The sequence below is a fragment of the Bubalus kerabau genome, chromosome 2, assembly GCF_029407905.1.
Source record: "Bubalus kerabau isolate K-KA32 ecotype Philippines breed swamp buffalo chromosome 2, PCC_UOA_SB_1v2, whole genome shotgun sequence".
In the NCBI taxonomy this organism is placed as follows: domain Eukaryota; kingdom Metazoa; phylum Chordata; class Mammalia; order Artiodactyla; family Bovidae; genus Bubalus; species Bubalus kerabau.
Genome location: NC_073625.1, coordinates 143,234,542 through 143,256,519, shown reverse-complemented (window position 1 = coordinate 143,256,519; position 21,978 = coordinate 143,234,542). Strand labels below are relative to the sequence as shown.

The 21,978-nt window shown below is 44.3% G+C and overlaps 1 protein-coding gene across 1 annotated transcript; it reads left to right on the top strand.

Moving 5' to 3' along the window:
• The first annotated feature begins 6,739 nt into the window (after nt 1-6,739).
• CLDN11 (claudin 11) lies at nt 6,740-21,049 on the top strand. Its single transcript, XM_055570333.1, has 3 exons — nt 6,740-7,150; nt 11,118-11,282; nt 20,337-21,049. The coding sequence occupies exons 1-3, from the start codon at nt 6,922-6,924 to the stop codon at nt 20,567-20,569; spliced, it is 627 nt and encodes a 208-aa protein (XP_055426308.1). The 5' UTR covers nt 6,740-6,921; the 3' UTR covers nt 20,570-21,049.
• The last annotated feature ends 929 nt before the right edge of the window (nt 21,050-21,978 follow it).

The window sequence follows — 21,978 nt, the reverse complement described above, 5'->3', positions numbered from 1 at the left end:
GCCTTCACTCTGCCTCCTGCCCTCTCCCTAGAACAGCTATAATCCCCACCTGATTTCTTCTGTGCTGTGTTTTTGGAGTCCCATCTGCTATAGACTGTGTATTTGTGTCCTACCAACATTCATATGAGGAAACCTAATCTTTAATGTGATGATGTTTGGAATTGGTGTCTTTGGGAGGTGAATAAGTCATGAGGAGGGAGCCCTCATTAATGGGATTGGTGCCTTTATAAAAGAGACCCCCCAGAGAGCGCCTTTGTTCCTTCCACCATGAGAAGACACGGTGAGAAGACTGCTGTCTATGAACGAGGAGCAGGACTCTTCAGCAGACACAGAATCTACCAGCTGGTGCCTTGATCTTAGAGTTCCCATCTCCAGAACTGTGAGAAAGGGGTTTCTGCTGTCTATGGTATTCTGTCATAGCAGCCCAAACAGAGTAGGACAGCATCCCAGTGAAACCTGGAGACTTGCAAATTCAATCTCTTTGGCAGGATCCTTCAATTCACCTGGGAAGTAGGGGCTTCCCAGGTGGCGCTAGTGGTAAAGAATATGTCTGCCAATGCAGGAGACATAAGCGAGGTGGGTTCGATCCCTGGGTTGGGAAAATCCCCTGAAGGAGGGCATGGCAACCCACTCCAGTATTCTTGCCTGGAGAATTCCATGGACAGAGGAGCTTGGCGGGCTATGGCCTGTAGGGTCACAAAGGGTCTGACACGACTGAAGCTACTTAGCATGCACACATGCACTTCAGTTCACTAGCATCCAACACATATTTATTGAGCACCTTCATGCTTGCCAGGCACTGTGCCAGACCCAGATTTCAGTGACCAATCAACCAGACAAAACCCCCAGACTCCCAGGGCATTTAATTTTTTTTAAGGGGCGGGCAAGAAAAGATTTGTTTTATGTTTTTTTTATATTTATTTTTATTGATGTATTTATTTTATTCTTTACTGCTTTATAACATTCTGTAAGTTGCATGTGTACAATATTATATTTCTAATTCTGTATACCACAACATGCTCCCTGCTGCAAGCCCATTCCTTTGAAAACTTTGCTTTTAATGTGGGCTTTTGATGCCTTGCCAGTATGATACACACTTGTGCTCTAACTGAATTACACTGTTTGATGAACTCTTTTTAGGTATAAATGGTAGAAGAACAGTTAACCAAGCTGCTTCCTTTGCTCAGTTTCTTGCCATTATTATACAGTTGACACCCTTTACTCATTTTGCCTTCTTTCTGCCCCTTCTCCTCTGATAGTCACTACTCTGTTCTCTGTATCTACATGTTTGTTTTTGTTTGGTTTACTCATTTATTTTGCTTGCTCTACATATGAATGAAATAATACAGTATTTGTCTTTCTCTGACTTATTTCACTTAGCATTAATACCCTCAAGATCCATTCATGTTATCACAAATGGCAAGATTTTACCTTCTTTTTTTTTTTTTTTTTTAAAGCCAGTCAAATTTAGCAGTGGGGGGTTGTATACCAACTTTAGTGACACTAACGTTAATAAGTTCTGGTAACCAAGATTTTACCTTCTTTAAGGGTGAGTAGTATTTCAGTGTAATATACCACATCTTTTCCCATTCATCTGTTCATGGACACTTAGGTTGTTTCTATATCTTCATTATTGTAAATGGCATTTAATTTTTAAAGCTTGTGTTTGATACATTAGTTTACACTTGGATTTGCCCTACAATATTTCTAAAAATGCGTGTATGTGGAATTTTTGCATTACCAAATAGAAAAATCCACAAGAGAAATTTCTCCTTTTAAAAAGGGATCTTATTAAAAGTACTTTATTTTTAAATGAATAATCTCACGTAAGTAATTTCATATATGTTTTATGTTTTCATGTTTGGTTTCCTAAAGAGATACCTCTTAATATATGAGTAGAACTTTCTCAAGCAAATGTACATTGCATTTGGATCAAATGATCACACATTTGGAATTTGTGGTTAATATGTTTCCCTATGAGTCAGGCTCCTATTTACACAGAAAATGTTTTCACCAGCTGTGCAGTGATAAACAATAACCACTAGTAGGCGCTGCGAGCCCATTCCTTTGAAAGCTTTGCTTTTGATGCCTGTCAGCAAATACATTTGCCAATATGATATGCATTTGTGCTCTAACTGAATCACACTGAGTTTGATTAACTATTTTTAGGTATAAAATAGTACCTATTCTAATGGTAGAATAACAGTTAACCAGAGCTCCATCCTTTGTTCAGTACACATCTGGGGTTTAGGACACTGACCATTTCTCTAATCCTCCCCTTTAAGTATCTTTAAATAAGAATAAGGTTGAGAAAAGTATGCTCAAACCATAGGAAAGACCATTTCTCATAATGGAAAGAATGTTGGACTTAGGGACAGAAGACCTGAATAAGATTTCAGGTGTACCTTGTTATTAATAGCTCTGCTATATACTAGAGAAATGTGAAGAGATGGGAAAATTTTCTGAGAGAAAATTAGCTGGAAAAACCTCTGTCCGGTAGGTCTGGGGATTCATTGTTCTCACTCATCTGCTGTGATTGGACTCTGAGAGACTGTTTCTCACAACTAAAAGGATACCTGGAACAGTGGTAGACCTAGAATGTCAGTTTATTAAGTTACACTATGTAGGAAGTCAGATTCTAATTATGAGGAGGGCTTGAGGGAGCAGAGTCACAACCAAAGAATGCAGATGACTTTGGGAAAAGTCCCTTGGCTAAGACAGCTTGAGGGACTTTCCCACGTTAAAGAGAGCCTTGCCAAAGGGATGACATCCTTGGATTCTGTGGTCACCATACCATCTGCATCTCCTGTGGATAGCAAAGGGTTCTTATGGTCTCTCTCTGCGTCTTGGCTCCCAGTTTTCTGTGATTGCAGGGCTGCCCAACTTCCTTTCCAAGGAACACACTCTCTTACTGACAGCTAATTCCTCCAAACAGGGTATTCTTTGCTGGCCTCCCTTGAGCAGCCTTCTCTCCCGATTGTTTAGACACAGATGCAATCTCAGGATTATATCTTCCATTAGTATAAAATGATAATAATAACCTAATTATTTAAGTTTTAGTCTTTATCAAAGGTAACTCATTTCCAGTTAACCCATATTGCCTGTGAATAATACTAACTGCTAAGTCGCTTCAGTCGTGTCTGACTCTGTGCAACCCCATAGACGGCGGCCCACCAGGCTCCCCCGTCCCTGGGATTCTCCAGGCAAGAACACTGGAGTGGGTTGCCATTTCCTTCTCCAATGCATGAAAGGGAAAAGTGAAAGTGAAGTTGCTCAGTCGTGTCCAACTCTTTGCAACCCCATGGACTGCAGCCTACCAGGCTCCTCCGTCCATGGGATTTTCCAGGCAAGAGTACTGGAGTGGGGTGCCATTGCCTTCTCCAGAATAATACTAACAGTAGCTGACATTTCTGAGAACCCATCTGTACTGGGCACTGTGCTTTGCACAATTGTTAAAGGTATCTCAGTCCACGCAATAACCCTGTGGGAACATCTGCTAGTCTTACTTTAAAAGATGAATCACATAGGCTAATGGACAGCCCAAGTGATAAAATCAGACTATGAACTCAAGAAATTCCATTCCAAGATCTTAACTTCACAACTTTTTTTACCAGTTAGTGCCTAAGTTCTGAAATCTGGCTTTGCAAAGCCTCTGTGTGTATGTGTATGTGTGTGTGTGAGTGACCTGTGGGAAATCTGGGCATTGTTGAATTATGATTGGTTTAATTTTTATCACTAGAATGTCAAATGCTCATGCCAAATGCATGAGATCAGATTTCATAATTGCTTTTTCAATGAATGATGTTGCTAGGGTTTTATATTTTATATTGTACTTCATACAAAAGCTCTTTTTCATGTTATAAGAAAATACCTGAAAGCATCCAGGTCAATAAACCCTGGTGATGACAAGGCCCCAGACACAATGACTCTTTCCAAAAAAAAAGGGCATAGTCCTATAATATAGTAGTTTCCACAAATCAAACTATGAATTCAAGAACACATAAGAGTACCAAAGCAAGAGTTCTGAATTTTATGTAGATAAGAATTCTATATACAAGAGCATATGCAGCATATACAATAGCAGCCCAGGTTCCCTAAGGCCTTTCTTTGTATCAGTTCAGTTAGTTCAGTCGCTCAGTCGTGTCCGACTCTTTGTGACCCCCCCATGAATTGCAGCACGCCAGGCCTCCCTGTCCATCACCAACTCCCAGAGTTCACCCAGACTCACGTCCATCGAGTCAGTGATGCCATCCAGCCACCTCATCCTCTGTCGTCCCCTTCTCTTCTTGCCCCTAATCCCTCCCGGCATCAGAGTCTTTTCCAATGAGTCAACTCTTCGCATGAGGTGGCCAAAGTACTGGAGTTTCAGCTTTAGTATCATTCCTTCCAAAGAAATCCCAGGACTGATCTCCTTCAGAATGGACTGGTTGGATCTCCTTGCAGTCCAAGGGACTCTCAAGAGTCTTCTCCAACACCACAGTTCAAAAGCATCAATTCTTCGGCACTCAGCCTTCTTCACAGTCCAACTCTCACATCCATACATGACCACAGGAAAAACCATAGCCTTGACTAGACGAACCTTTTTTGGCAAAGTAATGTCTCTGCTTTTGAATATGCTATCTAGGTTGGACATGACTTTCCTTCCAAGGAGTAAGCGTCTTTTAATTTCATGGCTGCAGTCACCATCTGCGGTGATTTTGGAGCCCCCCAAAATAAATACTTTGTATCAGACATTGTTTAAAGCTTTAAACATGTAATCATTATGATTACATGATGATTAACTCACGTAATCATCAAGGAACCTATGAATTAGGCACTATCTTAATCCCCTTTTTATGAATGAGAAAACTGAGGCCCAGAGAAGTAAAGTAACTTGAATTCACAGCTAGTAAAGAGTGGAGACAGGATTCGAGACCGGGCAGCCTGACCTGCATTCGTAACCACCTTGCTCTCTTGGGTGATTGTCGCAGCTCTTGCACTTGACACTCTGGCATCTATTACAGAGGCTTTTCTGTCTGTGCACTTGATTTCTTTGGGGTCTCCTTGAGGCAAGTCTTCTCTAGGAAACACAGTGATTTACCCTGACACCCAGCAGAGATAGGGGGAAGCTTAGTACTTGTGACTTACGATCCATATCTTCGAGTGTTGAGTAGGAAGTTTTGTGTTTCTTGAAATCCTTTTCATCTTTAAATCTCATGATTGTTGATAGAGGTATACAAGAAGTCAAATGTTTGAAAGAGAGTTAAAACTGTTTAATGTAAATATAGCCCAAAGAGGACTTCTCTACATGATAGAAAAGTACATATAATAGGTCTTCCTCGAATGCACGGTGAGAAGGTGGCTTGATGATGTTGATGGTGGGTGATGAAGGCGACGGTGATGAAGGCAATGGTGATGATGTTAATGGTGGGTGATGAAGGCGACCGTGATGATGGTAGTGGTGATGAAGGTGATGGTGATGATGGTGGCGGTGGTGATGAAGGCGATGGTGATAATGATTATGATGATGATAGCTTATGCTTGCAGAGCACTCGCCCTAGGCTAGGTAGTAGTCTCAGTGGAGAACGGGTATTAATTTATTTACATTGAGAAGGCGCTGTCAGACTAGCTTTTAAGGTAACAAATGAGACACTTGAGTCCTGTAGGAATTTTCAGAAAGTGACAATTAGGACAGGTTCCCAGGAATGGTCAGTGAGGAGGGTTGAGATGGGAGGGTGGAATCTATCCCTTCCTTGCTACTGTACTTGGGCAACTTAACCTCTCTCATGCTGTCTCTTCATGAGTACCATGTATAAACAATTGTTCCTAGGACAAATGACAAATTGTTCCTACGTTTAAACAAAGGTAGCAACCATTTAAATGAGATAAATACATTAGCGTAAGCACATGCATCAGGCTTCCCTGGTGGCTCAGATGGTGAAGAATCCGCCTGCAATGCGGGAGACCTGGGTTTGATCCCTGGGTTCCATCCCTGGGTTGGGAAGATCCCCTGGAAGAGGACATGGCAACCCACTTCAGTGTTCTTGCCTGGAGAATCCCCATGGACAAAGGAGCCAGGTGGGCTACAGTCCATGGAGGACTGAGCAACTAAGCACAGCACAAATACAAACACATAGTACGTGACACAGCTGCACAAATGTGAGTGGCTAGAGACAGCAACAATGGTGTTGTTGTCATGTTGACGGCCATGGCCACCTCTGATGATTTTTAACCAAGGGCAGAGGTTCATTTTCTTTCTGCCAGCAACTAGGATAATGCTGAATGCTTCGCGTCTGTTCTTTAGGGCAATTCTTAGCTCATCAGTTACCATCATGGGCCAAGGAGGAACTGTACTGGGCTCCCCCTGGAGTCCCACGGTCCCTGCTCTCAGCTGGGGAAAAGGAGTAGGGAGAAGCTCAGGAGGGATGGAGCGAAGCGGAGACCCAGGGATAGAGATGAGAGAGGGCAGCTAGAAGGGAAATAATTCTCAGCAAAATATAACTCGCGCCCTACGCGGGCCCTCTTGTCGCTCTCCATCACTGGGACGGGGTTCGAATTATTTTATTTCCAAACTTTGTTATTTCCAACACTAACCTTGCGAAGCCCGCCCGCGGCCCCCCCCTCCCCTCCACATCCCACTCCGGACCCCGCCCTGCAATTGGCCAGCGGACAGGGAGCCGTCGCGGATTGGAGCTCGCCGGCCTGGTCTGCGGGGTTTAAAGAGGGGGGCAGGGGCGCGCTGCCCAGCCGCTCTGCTGTCCCCGCCGTGTGCCCGTCGCGCAGCTGGGCTTGTAGCGTCTCCTGGCCTCCCGCCACCTGCAGCGTCCTGCATCGCGCCGTCGCCGGCCAGCGGCTCGAGAGCGCGGGAGAGGGGCAGGCGCCGTCCAGCCCAGGCGCGGGCACAGCTAGTAAGGGGCGAGGCGCGGGGACTCCAGGCTGGCCATGATGGTGGCTACATGCCTGCAGGTAGTGGGCTTCGTCACGAGCTTCGTGGGATGGATCGGCATCATTGTCACCACGTCTACCAACGACTGGGTGGTGACATGCGGCTACACCATCCCCACCTGCCGCAAGCTGGACGAGCTGGGCTCCAAGGGGCTGTGGGCCGACTGCGTTATGGCCACGGGGCTTTACCACTGCAAGCCCCTGGTGGACATCCTCATCCTGCCGGGTAAGAACCCTTCCCCATGCCCCTCAAGTGGCTTCTCCTGAATAAACCCTTTCCCTCTGGGCAGACGCGGGAGGGGGCATTGGGAGGCGTTCACAGAAATTTGGGCGCTTGAAGATTTGGGGGTCACCCTTTGACATCTTCAGTCCCATTTTGTTGAGGAGGAAATAGGCAGCCCTGAGATTAACTTCTCTCGGTCTCAGTTCTCAGTTTTCTTATCTGAAATTTGGGATGATAGTGGTGACCACTGGCGAGTCACCCTAAGAAGGTAATGAACTGGGACATAGACACATAGTTGGAACTCCGTGCATGTTAATTACCGCCGCCTCACCCGCAGCCTGCTCCCACCGTCCGTGATAGATCAGAAGTACTTCAACACCCCCCACCCCTCGCCACCTCCCTCAGGCGCCCTGCTTTCCCAGTAAGAATCTACCCACAGGGGCGAGGAGGAAAGAGAGAAACAAAAGCATTCCTGTGATCGGAACAGGCCCAGGCTGAGTTTCCCAGTCCTTGTGGGACGGCCGAGGTGTCCTGGCCAAGTTAAGGTCCTCCTAGCTGCGCCCGGAGGGTTCCCGCTGTCTCCGCGGCCTATCTCTTCCCCCCACCCTTTGCCCCTCGAATAGTAATAGTAATATTTGTCGGGCCTGCCGCGACTCCCCTTCGCGTCTCTGCACCCTGGGGTCGGACAGAGAGGCGGGTGCGCTGGAGGGCCGACCCACCCTAGGAAAAGGCGCACCGCCGCGGGCCGACCCCTCCTGTCCGGGAGCGTCTCACAGTGGGGAGGGGAGGGAAGATTGCCTAGTCTCCACCTTCCCCGACGCCATTCGAGTCCCATCCTTACTTGCTGCCCGGGTGAAAATTCTGGGCAAGTTTCAATTCAGATTTAAACCTCGAGCCAGTTGGGTGATTGACAAGGTCTCGGGCGCCCCTGTGGGTTTTCTGCTTGGAATCTTGGCTTATCCCTTGCCCTGGCGTAAGCACCACTGCCTTCTGTGCCGCTAGCCTTTGAGGATGGTGCGCCTCTAAAGGCCTTTCCTGGCTTCTTTAACAAGCGGAGTAACTGGGACCCCAGGCCGCCAGCCTGAGATCCTTTGGCTTTTGCCTTCCCTGGACGAGCCTTTCGCTCCCTCCCTCCTAGAGGCTCTGTGTGTGTGTGTCTGAAGTCGCTCAGTCGTGTCCGACTTTTCGCGACCCCATCGACCGTAGTCTCCCAGGCTCCTCTGTTTATGTGATTCTCCGGGCAAGAATACTGGCGTGGGTAGCCATTATTTTCTCAAGGGGATACACCCGGGTGGAACGCGGGTCTCCCGAGTCTCCTGCATTGCCGGCAGGTACTTTACAGTCTGGGCCACCAGGGAAGCCCCGCCCCCCTGCCCCACCTCCAGGCTCTGCCCTTCTTCAAGCCTCACCTCAGTGCTTCCTGTTTCCAGGTCTCTGTAGTCGGAATCTATCCCTTCCTCCCTGTTGCCGTGGTATTTGACTCTTATTCCCGTTAGTGCACATTTAGGGCTTTTTTTGCTCATTGTTTGTGAGTCAGGTTCTACTTTGTTGTTCAGTCGCTAAGCTGTGTCTGACTCTTTGCGACCCCATGGACTGCAGCACGCCTGGCTTCCCTGTCCTTCACCATCTCCCAGAGTTTGCTCAGACTCACGTCTGTTGAGTTGATGATGCCATCCAACCATTTCATCCTCTGTCACTCCCTTCTCCTGCGCTTAATCTTTTCCCGGCATCAGGTTCTCCTACCAAATTTTAAATTCCTCAGAGATATAGATAGCATCCTGCCCTTTCTGCATCTTCCCCTGCTCTGCCCTCCATTTTGGACTTTTAGAATGACAGGGGTCAGAGACCCAGATGTGGCTATGCCTTCAGTTAAAGCTGCTGTTGGTAGATCTGGGTCAGACTCTGGGATCCAGCGCTCATAACCTGGGTGATTGGGGACAAGTTACTAACCTCTATGAACCCCAGCTGTCTTCTTCTTTCTATCTTTCAGAATTGTTTGGGGGATTAAATGAGATGAGAGATGCAAAAGCCTTCTTAGATGTAGTAAAGGCTTCATAAATGGTGGTTTTATTATTTTTTTAAATTAAAAGCTGGGCATGGTATTTGTTAGAATCTGAGTGAAGCAAATAATTACCCTCTGCTTCCTTTTCCTGAAATTAAGTTTGCTGAGCATTTGGTGACAAATGGTTTGTTTGCAGAGAACACAGACCATCCCACAGATGGGGTACGTTTCAGGGAGGGACTCATTCTTCCTGGGGTCCCCTCTCTCACACTCTAGGTGGGGACAGGGACTGATCTCAGTCTCCTTCTTTAGATTCTAAATGTGGCCTTGGCACCTAGCTTGTGGATCGCCTGAGCCATAAACTTTGGAATCTGGGTGGCTGACTGACTCTTATTTGCCAGCCCTGGTTCTCAGCCACAGGGGCACGGCCCTGCGGTCAGAGGCCTTACCTCAGACCACCTGTAGCTGCTTTCTGGGGGTCTTCAAGTCAACAGATACTTGACTGATTATCCTTAATTCAGAAGAAACTGAGGTGAGTAATGGTTGAGAGTACCCTTGTGGACTCTTACTGTTTAGTCACTCAGTTGTGTCCAGCTCTTTGCTACCCCATGGACTACAGCAGGCCAGGCTTCCCTGTCCTTCACCACCTCCCAGAGTTGTTCAAATTCATGTCAGTGACGTCAGTCAGTGTGGACTCTGAGTTCTGGCAAGCTACATCTTGCTAAGAGGCAATCTTGCAGTTGGGTCTTGGTGCACAGGTAGGCTGGTTTGGTGTCAGGGTCCTGGCACGTGAGGCAGAAGTTGGTGCTTGTTTCTGGTTTTGCCATTAACTCTTCCTCCCCCAGGCCACTGGCTCTACTTTCCACTGAGTAAAGAGGAGGAGTACATATGTACCATTCCCCTCCTTTTTTGGAAAGAAGGAGTGTTTTAGTGAGAAACGGTTCATTTAAGTCTGTCATATTCTCCCAGCATCTTCTCATATTTATTTTACATAAACATTGAACACATTCTAATCTGTTTCTTAATAAAGCAGTTACCTGGCATTTTACTGGAGAGTATAAAGTACAGGTCGTTTTGCTCCACTGTTAATATTCAACTTGTTAACTCCATCGTTCATAACTGTATGTTTGCATTATCTGCTGTGACCACTGTGTTAACCCACGAAGGCCAAGGCAGGTGTCTGTTCTCCAGGAATCCTTGGGGGGTCGGAGAGATTCCTTTATAGATAATGGACCATTGTGGAAGTACGTCCAGGGCACTGTGGGGGAGCCTGACCATTTTTGGGGGGGCAGGATTCATGAGCATAGGAGTTTCTCAGGCGATAATCAAGAAAATGACCCTGAGCCTTAGCTTAGTCTAGTTAGAGCCACACACTATACACAATGAGAATTAAAAACACATGGTTAAGGGACAAAATCACCTAGTACACCTGGGGATAAAAGTACTGCCTTGACACAATAGTATTAGCAATTCCAGTAATAATAGCTGACCCCTTTTGGAGAACTTAGATTGTGCTAGGCACTGTTTGAGCACTGCATGAATTTACAAATTGAATCTTAGTTAGATTCCATTGGCAAGACGTAGGTACTATTATTATTTTTACTCTGTAGATGAGGAAAGTGACAAGGCACTTGGCCAAGGTCACCCAGGTAGAGCACATCAACAGCAGAAGACTTCTTGGAAGATTTAGATTTTAATCTGGATCTTTTACAAGGTGATGTAATAGGGTAATTGAACTCTTGGCCCCTTCATCTTGGAAGCTTTGGTGAATGGTCTAAAGCCAGGGATCCTTGTTCAGTCTCTCCTGCCCCCAGCCTCTGTCACTGCGTTTGGATACCTCTGAACATATTTTAAGTCCTGCAGTGGGACAAAGGGAAGGCAGGCAGATGGTGCTAAATTCTGTGAGGCAGGATTCAGGATCCAAGGGGACCTGTGGCCTAAACCCGCTGTCTGCGCTCTTGTTTCCAGGCTACGTGCAGGCCTGCCGAGCCCTGATGATCGCTGCCTCCGTCCTGGGTCTGCCGGCTATTCTCCTGCTGCTCACAGTTCTCCCGTGCATCCGAATGGGCCACGAGCCTGGTGTGGCCAAGTACAGGCGGGCCCAGCTGGCTGGTGTCATGCTCATTCTTGTGGGTAAGACAGCTTTCTGTAGAGCACCCCCACTCTGAGCGGACCTGAAGAATCTCAGGTCTTGCTGCTCAAGAGATGTGGACAGGAAGACATGTGAATCCGCTGGGGAAAAGCCCCTCACCATGTGTATTCCTTTATGTTTCCTGGTGGTTGAGGCAGAGGGACAAATAATGTCTGTGGTAGTCACTGAACATAAAAATAAGAAAAAACAAACAAAAAGGATTTTGAGGGAATACATAAGAGAGAGACCAGAGGACAGAAGAGTTATAGGCTGGCCCTCCACTCAGGCTTCACCATGGAGTCTGTTTTTGGCAACACCTGTGCCCAGGTCCCACTGCGGGTCCATTGACTCAGAACTTCTGGACAGCTGACCAGGCAAAGATGTTTTTTGAAAGCTTCCCAGGTGGCTCTTAAGTGAAACCAAGATTGAGAATTTCACATATAAAGAAAGACTAGAGGAAAAGAAGGGCAAGAGAAAAGTAAGATGTCAAGGGTAGTTGATCACTAGGTGATGAATCACTCCATCTTTCATTCTGTACACATTTCATTGAGCACCTGCTGAGGGCCAGGCACCATGGTAGGCACTGGGCATATTGGCAAACAGAAGGCAGCCTCTGCCTTGAGTGTTCTTGGACATCTTGATAGAGCATGGGACATACTTACCTATAAAAAGTACACAGGCTGTGCATACCTAGAGCAAGGTATCTAATTCAGACTGGAGGAGTTTCCCAATGCAGAGGATCCCAGCAATGACTTTTGAGAGTTGGAGAGAAGATGGTCAGGTCATGGGTTGGAGAGAGGGACAGCCCAGACCAAGGGCATGACATGTGCTCGTTCAGTGTTCCTGATTACACCTGCACACTGGGGGCTTGGTTTACCAACCTAGGGAGGGTCCTTATAGCTCTGCTCTCATCAGTGATTTCATCTCTTGGTTTTTGTGAAGGCTATATCCACCATTCTAAATCTTAATAGAACATAGGCATTTTAAGAATGGCAGATCTTGTTGCAAAATGCAAAATATCAGTGAAGAGACATTGGTCTGGCTCTGAGTTAGATATAAATTAAGTTCCCCAGGGACAGGAAATTTCCATCCCCAAACTGGTATCAGACTGGGTGTCTGAGGGGGCAAGATATGGAGTCAGGGTTCTGTGTGGGTCAGTGCCATTTAATGATGGTCACCCACAGTGTCACCAGTGAGGGGAGGGGGACATAAGACATAGGGGTGCCATTTCCCTTGATTGTAAAGGTGTTTAGAGACTTGTGAAGCTATGGAGAATTCAGAGGAGGGGCTTGCCTGTGTATGTGTGAATAGGAGTAAAAAGACCAGAAAAATCTCTATAATTTTGGGAGAAGAATCTGGGCATGGACCTTTTGGTTCCAGCCACAAAGAACTTCTGCGGGGGTGCCATGAGGAACACATGGTGGGTCAGCATCATGTGCTTCATCCAACTCACAGGGTCCTTCCCTGCGAGGCTTTTCGGTGGTCGGATCTCTGTATCTGAACTCCCTTTCTAGTAAGTAGACCAAAGTTCTGCAAGTAAGCTGTTTTGCAGAATCCAGGTGAAACCCTTCTCATCCTAGACGTTTGCGGTTGTTTGTAACTTTCCTCAAAGTGTTACAGAAGCCCCAGAAGGCTCTCTCTTTGACTCTGAGGATGCCAAAGCCAAAGAATGGGTCTACTGTGTTGAGTGTTCATCTTTAGAACCCCTGGTCGTCCGTATGAGAGTCACATTAAAAGAGAATACATGAAAATATCCCGAACCCAAATCTTGTAGGAAATAAAGACATAAAAGCAACGTCATACAGACAAATTGGTATTTAAAACTCTCCTGAAAACCACTGAATTACCTAGTTGAAGATAATGGCTATTAAAAAAATAGCAACCTGTTGTCTGAAACTTCCTAGTCAAATTATATACAGTTTATCTTTTTCAAGTGGGCTGGTGGATATAGACAGAATCTTAGGAGAGTGAGGTGGGTGGGCAGGTAGGGGTGGGAGCTCGTCAGTCCCTGTTTGCAGCCTGGAGGGAGCCGATGGAGGGGCACTGAGTGGTTGGACACCCCACCCCACAGGGAGGCTGCCCCTTCTGACCCATCACTGCTATGATGGAACAAGGGCACTGCTCCTTGCATCTCCAGTGGTGCCTGCATCCTCTTCGATTGCTCCTGTCTGGATTTGCTTCTCAGTGGGTCGCCCCTTGCCTTTCGGTTGGATGTTGTTTGGACTGGAACTAGCTCGCTCATCCTGGAAATGTAAAGCTCATTGTCTCAAGTGTGACACCTGCTGGCCTCCTCTGTCTTCTCTGCTGGGAGCCCGAGAGCCCTGTTTCCCCGGCTGGCAGTGGGTGGGAGGAGCAGGGGAGAGTGAAGGCTCCCTTTGTGTGGCTGGGAAGGGCTTCTGGTGCTCTTGCAGAAGCCGGCACTGGGCTCCTGCTGGGTCCTCGGAGTCACTGACAGTGGTCCAAGTGAGGTGTGGGCCCTGACCAAGCACACTGGGGTGAGGGGACCTGGGAACCAGAACAGAGTTGAAGCTAATCTTGGGATGAAGACTGTAAGCACCATTAATTAAAATCCATCCTTCCTGACTCTGGAAACCTTTATTTTTCTGAAAGCTTAAAAAATTATGTCTCTGATACAACAGCTTATCTTCTCAGGAGTCTGAGTTCAGTGTTGTGAGGATTTGGTTCCTGCTTTGAGGGAAGGAATGGGAACCTGATGCTGCTGACTTCTTAAGCCAGATGAGTAGTTCAAGGAGCATCAGGCTCCTCAGATCCAGGATGTTTATCATTCTAATCTGTGGCTTTTCAAGATGCCCTGCTGAAGCAGGTGATACCTATGCCTTGAGATGCTTCATCTTATTGTGTGGAGTCAGATCAACTGTACTAAATCTCAGACCTGCCGCTTTCTAGCTCTGTGAACGGGGGCAGTTAAAGTCACTTAAAGTCTTTGAGACTTTATATAAATTGGGGACAATACTGCCTACTTCTGAGGTTGGTAAGAATAGTGAAATGAGATATCCAAGTTATTTAGCATCGTGTCTGGCTAAGTGGTCAACAAATGGTTGCTATTTTGTAGCTGTTGTTGGTTAGAGGAAATAGGTAACCTAGAAAGGAGCTGCCTAGAAGGCAACTGGGTATTCCTTCCATCACGTCTAATTTCTGCAGGGTCATGTCCACACGTGGAACTGGTAAGGAGAGATAACACCAGGTCACATCCTGGTCTAATGGAAATACTGCCTTTGCTTGCTTTGTGGAAACCAGAATGTGGGGATTAATAGTTTGAGTTTTTGGCTTATTCCATTATAAAAAGTCACAGGAAGCTATACGACTGAAAATGCTCAAGCTTAGTTCTGATTCAGACTAATCTGCAACTTGCTATAAGTTAGAAAGTACTTGATTTTGGTGTTTCTTGGGGAGACAGGGTAGGGAATGGAAGGAAAGGAAAGTGGAATTCCTAAGTGGAATTCTTTGTCTTCTCTCCTCCTTTTAAAAGATATGGCCCCAGGAATCCTATTTGTATTGAAAAAAAGTTTTTAACTTGGAACTTTGGGATTAAAAAATTTTTTTACTAATAACCATGAAGCTTTTTTTTTTTAAAGGGTGTAGGAAAAAAAAGAGTGATTTGTGGAATAGAAATAAAGGGGAAAGTGTTGAAAACAGGCTAGGAAAATAATGTACTCAAATATTCCATTGACTTGATGATGTTGTAAATATTTGATATTCGTAAAAGTCGTTGTGACGTCCCACAACTGATTTCTTTAATCAAAACTTAGAGAATGGCAAGTGAAGAAAGTAGAACCCAAATTTTTCTGGTTTCAAATTATAAAGAAACAACAAAGTACACATGACTTCAACCAACAGCTCCTTAGAAATCTCATTACTTGTCGCCTTGAGTTAACTGGCTTCTTTGTGACAAGCTGATGTGAATAGCCAGTTAGATCGTATGATATAATAGTATCAATTGTAGAAGGCTGTGTTCAATGCCTCCTAAAATGTTACTTGGAGGGGGATGTTTAAACAGTTTTTATTGTGAAAAATTTCACACATACACAAAAGTAGACTAGTATCCGGAGAAGGCAATGGCACCCCACTCCAGTACTCTTGCCTGGAAAATCCCATGGATGGAGGAGCCTGGTGGGCTGCACTCCATGGGGTCGCTAGGAGTCAGACACGACTGAGCGACTTCACTTTGACTTTTCACTTTCAAGCACTGGAGAAGGAAATGGCAACCCACTCCAGTATTCTTGCCTGGAGAATCCCAGGGACGGGGGAGCCTGGTGGGCTGCTGTCTATGGGGTCGCACAGAGTCGGACACGACTGAAGTGATTTAGCAGCAAAAAGATGAAAAACTACACTTAACATTTCATTGCTCTAAAACTGCTTTCCCAAATATTTTCTGTGTTTGGCTACATCAAGATCATTGATAACTTTTAATAAGGCTGTTTTTTATTAATGAAAGAAATGAGTATATTAAATGATTTGAAATTTATCAAAAGAGACAAACTATTTTCTTTTATGAAGAGCAAGGAATTTTGCTTGTGAGAGGACTGAGTCCAGATGAATCTCTATCTACAAAGTGAAGCTTTGTTCTCCCCTTGTCCTTCTTTTGATTTTTAAGATGATGATATCTCTGATTTTCCCTTTCTACTCCCCCTCAAGTGGCAGAATTTTTTCCTCTCGTGCAGTTAGCTATTACATCTTCTGAAGGTAGAAGGGGAGAAACAGAAAAATGTGAGTGTTAAAATTCTCCTGTCTTATTTTTAGAGACTTAAATTCTGATGACATAAAAAGAAATGACAATTCCCTTCCATGTTCTTTACTTTATAGGTAATTGTGGGTTTTTAAGAAAAACATTGTATTTTCCTCAAATATGGAGGGAATCATTACAAGGTCGCATGCACGTGTGTGTGTGTATGTGTCTGCAAGTAGAAATAAGTCTTAGCAGGCCTTCTATGTCTTTAAGAAAGCCAAAAATTACTGCCAGTTCTATTAACACTTCACATCTTTTAGTTGAGTATGATATGACTTGCATTTTTAACTTTACGATTAAAACATATTCTTTCCCTTCAAGCCATGCTCAAATTGAGTAAACTCTCCCTTTTTTATTTTATTTTATTTTATTTTTAAACTTTACAAAATTGTATTAGTTTTGCCGAATATCAAAATGAATCCGCCACAGGTATACATGTGTTCCCCATCCTGAACCCTCCTCCTTCCTCCCTCCCCATACCATCCCTCTGGGTCGTCCCAGTGCACTAGCCCCAAGCATCCAGAATCCTGCATCGAACCTGGACTGGCAACTCGTTTCATACATGATATTTTACATGTTTCAATGCCATTCTCCCAAATCTTCCCACCCTCTCCCTCTCCTACAGAGTCCATAAGACTGTTTTAAGCGTTCTTCATTGTGAGTTCAACTGCAGGTCACTCTTCCCAGTGAACCTCTCATTCCCTTCATGTTGTGTGGTGGTCTGTCATCTTCTAGCGGTTTTTGATGTGGTTGGTCTCTGAGAGCCACAAGAATTCCACCCAGAGTTCAATTATCAATGAGGAAATAAAGGGTCTGCTGGTGCTCATTTGCCTTGTTTTGCATGGATTGTAAAAGAAGGAAATCTCTAATGAGGTAAATCATGCGTTTGTAGCTTTGAGTGTGTTAAAGTTACATTAAAGTTTAATAATTTTAGAAGTCAATTTTGGTGTGAATGAAGTGCAGAATAGACTAGAAATGGGTCTACCTCTCATCTATCCATTTGTCCGTCCGTCCACCCACTCACTCATCCAGTCCTGTAAGTCCATATTTAAATCTTTAGACATTTTTCTGATTTTTCCCTTTCCTAGTGAAGTCTATAGGAATAAAGTCTAACAAAATCTAACACTCAAAATCAAGACTGATGGTTACTTTTGGTATGTTGAGCCTGATTATTTCCCTATATGAAAATAACCTAGTTTTATTACTTTGCTTAGTAAAAGAGGAAGAATTCAGTGAAATTAGAGGCAATATTTAAATCTCACTCTGTAAAATCTAAACCAAACCTGGAAGTTAAGTGAGATTAAAATAAATGTGAAGAATGCCCGTGTGTGTATGTGTGTGTGTGTGTATGTGTGATGTGTGTAAATAATTGGAAAATATAAAACTTTACTTGAACCATAACCTGTTTTGAATCCAGTTAATTGTTTATAGGAAAGATCAATTGGATAGAGCCACATAAACTGGGAATCAAATCTGTTTTTTTTTTCCTATGGAATTCAGCTTTTCCCTCTAATCAAGCATGGGTGTTTGGAAGCCCTTGCTAGACTGCTGTTTTTGCCCATCTCAGAACAAATGCCCCCTTTTGGTATTTAAGTGTGTGTAGCTGGATCGTATTTTTGATGTGGAGAATCTAGAGCAATTCCTTCTGGCTCAGACACTCTAGATTATAACGATGACAATAGCCAAGCAGTTCTCCAAGAGTGCCAGATTTGGATTCTGTGGCCAGAGAAAGAGAAAAAAATGCATCATAGATCTTTAAAGCCCTGTGCTGGAAAGGGAAGGTTTGGTCAATCAGATCAGCTGGTCTATTTGAATATACTCTATTCACGGAAGGAAAATACATCTTCTCAATCTCATATAAAAATATTACAGTGGCTGGCATGATGGGGCTTTGCTCTTTAAGTAAAGTGAAGTTATTAACATATGGATAGATTTTAGCATCTTAGATAATCTATATAAACTCCTTAAATATGTGAGCAGTTCACAACTAATGGAGTGAATTTAGGCTGTTAGAAAGCCAGTTGGAGCAATTCAGAGCCTCCAAATTCACTTCTTTACTCTGACTTCCACTTAGGATCTATACATTTTTAGGACATGAATCACGTCTATTTATGTATATCTATACACACCTTGTGGGGATGGGCTTAGTGTGTTGTCAACAAAACCTTATTGTACAAGCTACACAAGTGCAATGAAATAGTCTAAGAGGTCTTTCAAATGGGTAAGACTTAAAAATCTTTTCTTTAGATCGAATGTACAAGGCTGTAAGATTTGAGTGCTATTAAAGAAAAATTACATTTTTTCTCTGTGGGCATAGAGGTCAGTTAGAAAATTACTCAGTATGAGCATAAATCAGAAAAAGTGTGCTAAGCTGAAGTGACAAGAGTTCCCTGGGTAGCAAACAGTGCAACAACTGCCTTAAATTTATCAAAGTGTTTATGACTAACAATTAGAAACATTTTTATTTTGGTCTGTTAACTTTAATGTGACATCCCAACTTAAAGTTTAAAAAAATATATTTATTTTAATATTTGTTTTAAAAAATGTTTATTTATTTGGCTGCCTCAGGTCTTAGTTGCAGCAGGCAGGTGGGCTTCTCTCTAATTGTGCCAGGCAGGCCTTAGTTCCCCCGCAACATGTGAGATCTTAGTTCCCCAACAAGGGATGGAACTTGAGTTCTTTGCCTTGAGGGGTGGATTCTTAACCACTGGGCCACCAGGGAAGTCCCCCAACTCAAAGCTTTACCTAAAATTTCTGTCTACTTGTAGTCGTGAGAAATCAGATGATACCAAAGTAAGAATGAAGTTACTTTCTAGAGCTTTGTTGCTTAGTACATTAGCCGCTAGCTACGTGTTCACTTAAATTTAATGAAAACTCAGAATTTGGTTTTCAGTCTCACTAGCCTCATAAGATGGAGAAGGCAATGGCACCCCACTCCAGTACTCTTGCCTGGAAAATCCCATGGACGGAGGAGCCTGGTAGGTTGCAGTCCATGGGGTCGCTAGGAGTCGGACATGACTGAGCGACTTCACTTTCAGTTTTCACTTTCATGCACTGGAGAAGGAAATGGCAACCCACTCCAGTGTTCTTGCCTGGAGAATCCCAGGGACGGGGAGCCTGGTGGGCTGCCGTTTATGGGGTCACACAGAGTTGGACACGACTGAAGTGACTTAGCATAGCCTCATAAGAAATGTTCAATAGCCCATGTAGCTTGTTAGCTACCCTATTTGACAGTGCTCATGTAGAGGTTTAAAACCTTCTAAAAAATCTTTATAGGCTCCTGCCTGTCCTGTTTTGTTACTTTGCTTAGGAGGAGGGGAAAAGCTAACTGGTGAAGAGGCTATTTCTTATGATGATGAAATTTGTTGTGATGGGTCACAGTCCTTGAGTGGGTAATTTCTTTTACTCTGGGAACTGTTCATGTGTGTGTGTATGTAGAGGTTTCGTGACTGTGAGCAGCACAATACAAACTCAGACTCCTAGCTGATACTCCACTGATGTCTGGCAGTATTCTCTACAGCAAGAGAATTTGTATAGCTTCTTCAGGTCTTTGTACTGTGAATTGACCAAATAGAAAACAAGAGTGGACATTGAAGTGGCACCATCTTGTCTCTCATTTCTGAATGGCTCAGGTCATCCAGTCATTCACCTGGTATACATTGAGCACACACTCTGTACTCTGTGCTGAGCTAAACACTGACTTTACAAACATAAGACATGGGCCCTGCCTTCAAGGATCTTCAGAACTTGGCATGGGAAATAGAGTTGTAAAGAGATAATTACAATACATTTAAGTAAGTGTAAGAATAGAAATATAAGTATATAGAGTCAAGATATATAAATAAATACAGATGCATATTTTTTGGACTTAAATGATTTATTTCTAGGTTTTTACATTGGACTTTTTTTTTGTTTGTTTCTGGGGAAGATCCTCTGGAGAAGGGCATGGCAATCCATTCCAGTATTCTTACCTGGAGGACTCCATGGACAGGAGCCTGGCAGGCTACAGTCCACAGGGTCTCACAGAGTTGAACACGAATGAAGCAACTTAGCCTGAGCAGCCCTCTTTTGTCTCTGCCACCTGTTGAAAAAATAAGGACCTAGCAGTTTGGCACATGATTTCGATCTGTTTATTCAATAGATGTCAACCGTTAAGTTCAGATTGGAACCTAAAGGGAGCAGAGCTGGGTGTACTGAGTTTTGGAGTTGGTTGGAAGCCAGAGGGGTGCGTGTGTGGACTGAAGGGGAGCCTGGTCTTGTTGGTGTGTGATGGGGCTCCTCATTCACAGCTCTCTCCTTGTCTCCCCAGCTCTCTGCGCCATGGTCGCCACCATCTGGTTCCCCGTGTGCGCCCACCGTGAGACCACCATCGTGAGCTTTGGCTACTCCCTGTACGCGGGCTGGATTGGTGCCGTGCTGTGCCTCGTGGGGGGCTGTGTCATCGTCTGCTGCGCTGGAGATGCCCAGGCGTTCGGGGAAAATCGTTTCTACTACTCTTCAGGCTCCAGTTCCCCTACTCACGCCAAGAGTGCCCATGTATAAGAGAGCTGCCAGCCTGCCCACAGAGGTGCTGTAAATGCCGGGCCCACGGCCCTAGGTTCGCTTGCCACTGTGAGGGGCTGGGAAGCCCACTCCTCTGCCAGGCTCCAAAGCCAAAGTTCTAGAAGAGCATCCTGTCTGGCACTCTGTAGTCTTAACATCTCCTTCTCCTTCTGTTGCCTTAAAAGAAATGTTTAGCTCAGATAATGCCGCACATTTTTCCCCATGGTTTTGCCCACTACTAGCTCTTTTCTTGGGCGTTCTTTTGTCATACATATATATATGTATATATATATGTATATATACACACACACACACATATATATGAAAAAATTTTTCCTCTTTCTTTAAATTTCAAATACCTTGCAAACATTGCCATGTTGGGTGTGGGGAGAGAAAGAAAAGACACTTTCAAGCTGTTACAGATGACAATGGGAGCCTCATAGAGATGCCTCTCTGTTCCCTCTCTCCTCTCAGCTCCAAGGTCACTTAGTTATAACCAATAGAAAAAGATAGAATTGGGAATGCGGGGTGGGGTAGGGAAGGGCATTGTGGACCTTGCCCTCCATGGGGAAGTTTCCCTCTTGTAAGGTGAGGGCAAGGGGTGGGGATATTTTTTAGTTTGTGATATTACATTTATCTGTACATACTTTTTAAGGTTGCTCATTTTTATAACCACGGTTTTCCTGAAATTCTCAATGCATCAGTATGAAGGAAATGAACCAAACAGACCTTAATGTTACCGTAAATAACAGTACAAGTGAGTATAACTAACTGACATGCCACAAAACATTCTTGATTTCCAGGTTTGTAGGATATAGTTTTTAATCCTACACTTTCATATGCTTCAATTTAACATATTTTAAAAACTTTCTCCCTTTTCTATTTTCATTCTGTTAGCTGTCTTGAAGTGATACTGTTTAGCATAAATTGTACTGTTGAATTTGGCTTTACGGGTGCAAACACTGATGGTGTACCGGTATCCAAGACCCTAAACTCTCCAAACTTGATGGTGCATTTTGTTCTTTAAATGAAATCTGTGCAATAAAATAACAGACTGTCTGCAAAACTGGCCTGTAATATTCTGTTGTATCCAGAGGTATCATCCATCAATTTAAACTTTTTCATTGATCTCTACTAGTAATTTACAGGGAATCTGGTCAGGGATTCAAGAGTAAGTCTTTCTGCCTTATGCTGAAAATTTTAAAAAATATTTTATTCACTGTATCGTGATGGTTACATGTGGTCATAAGGGGAACCTAGATGCTCTCTAGGTCTCTTAAGGAGGGACATTATGGCTTCTTTAAGTCATATAAATAGGCAACCATCAGATACCAAGTGCCAAGTATCACACAAACTCCTTTATCTATTCTAGGCATAGTAAAGGAATTGGCTCAGTATAAGGGGAACTA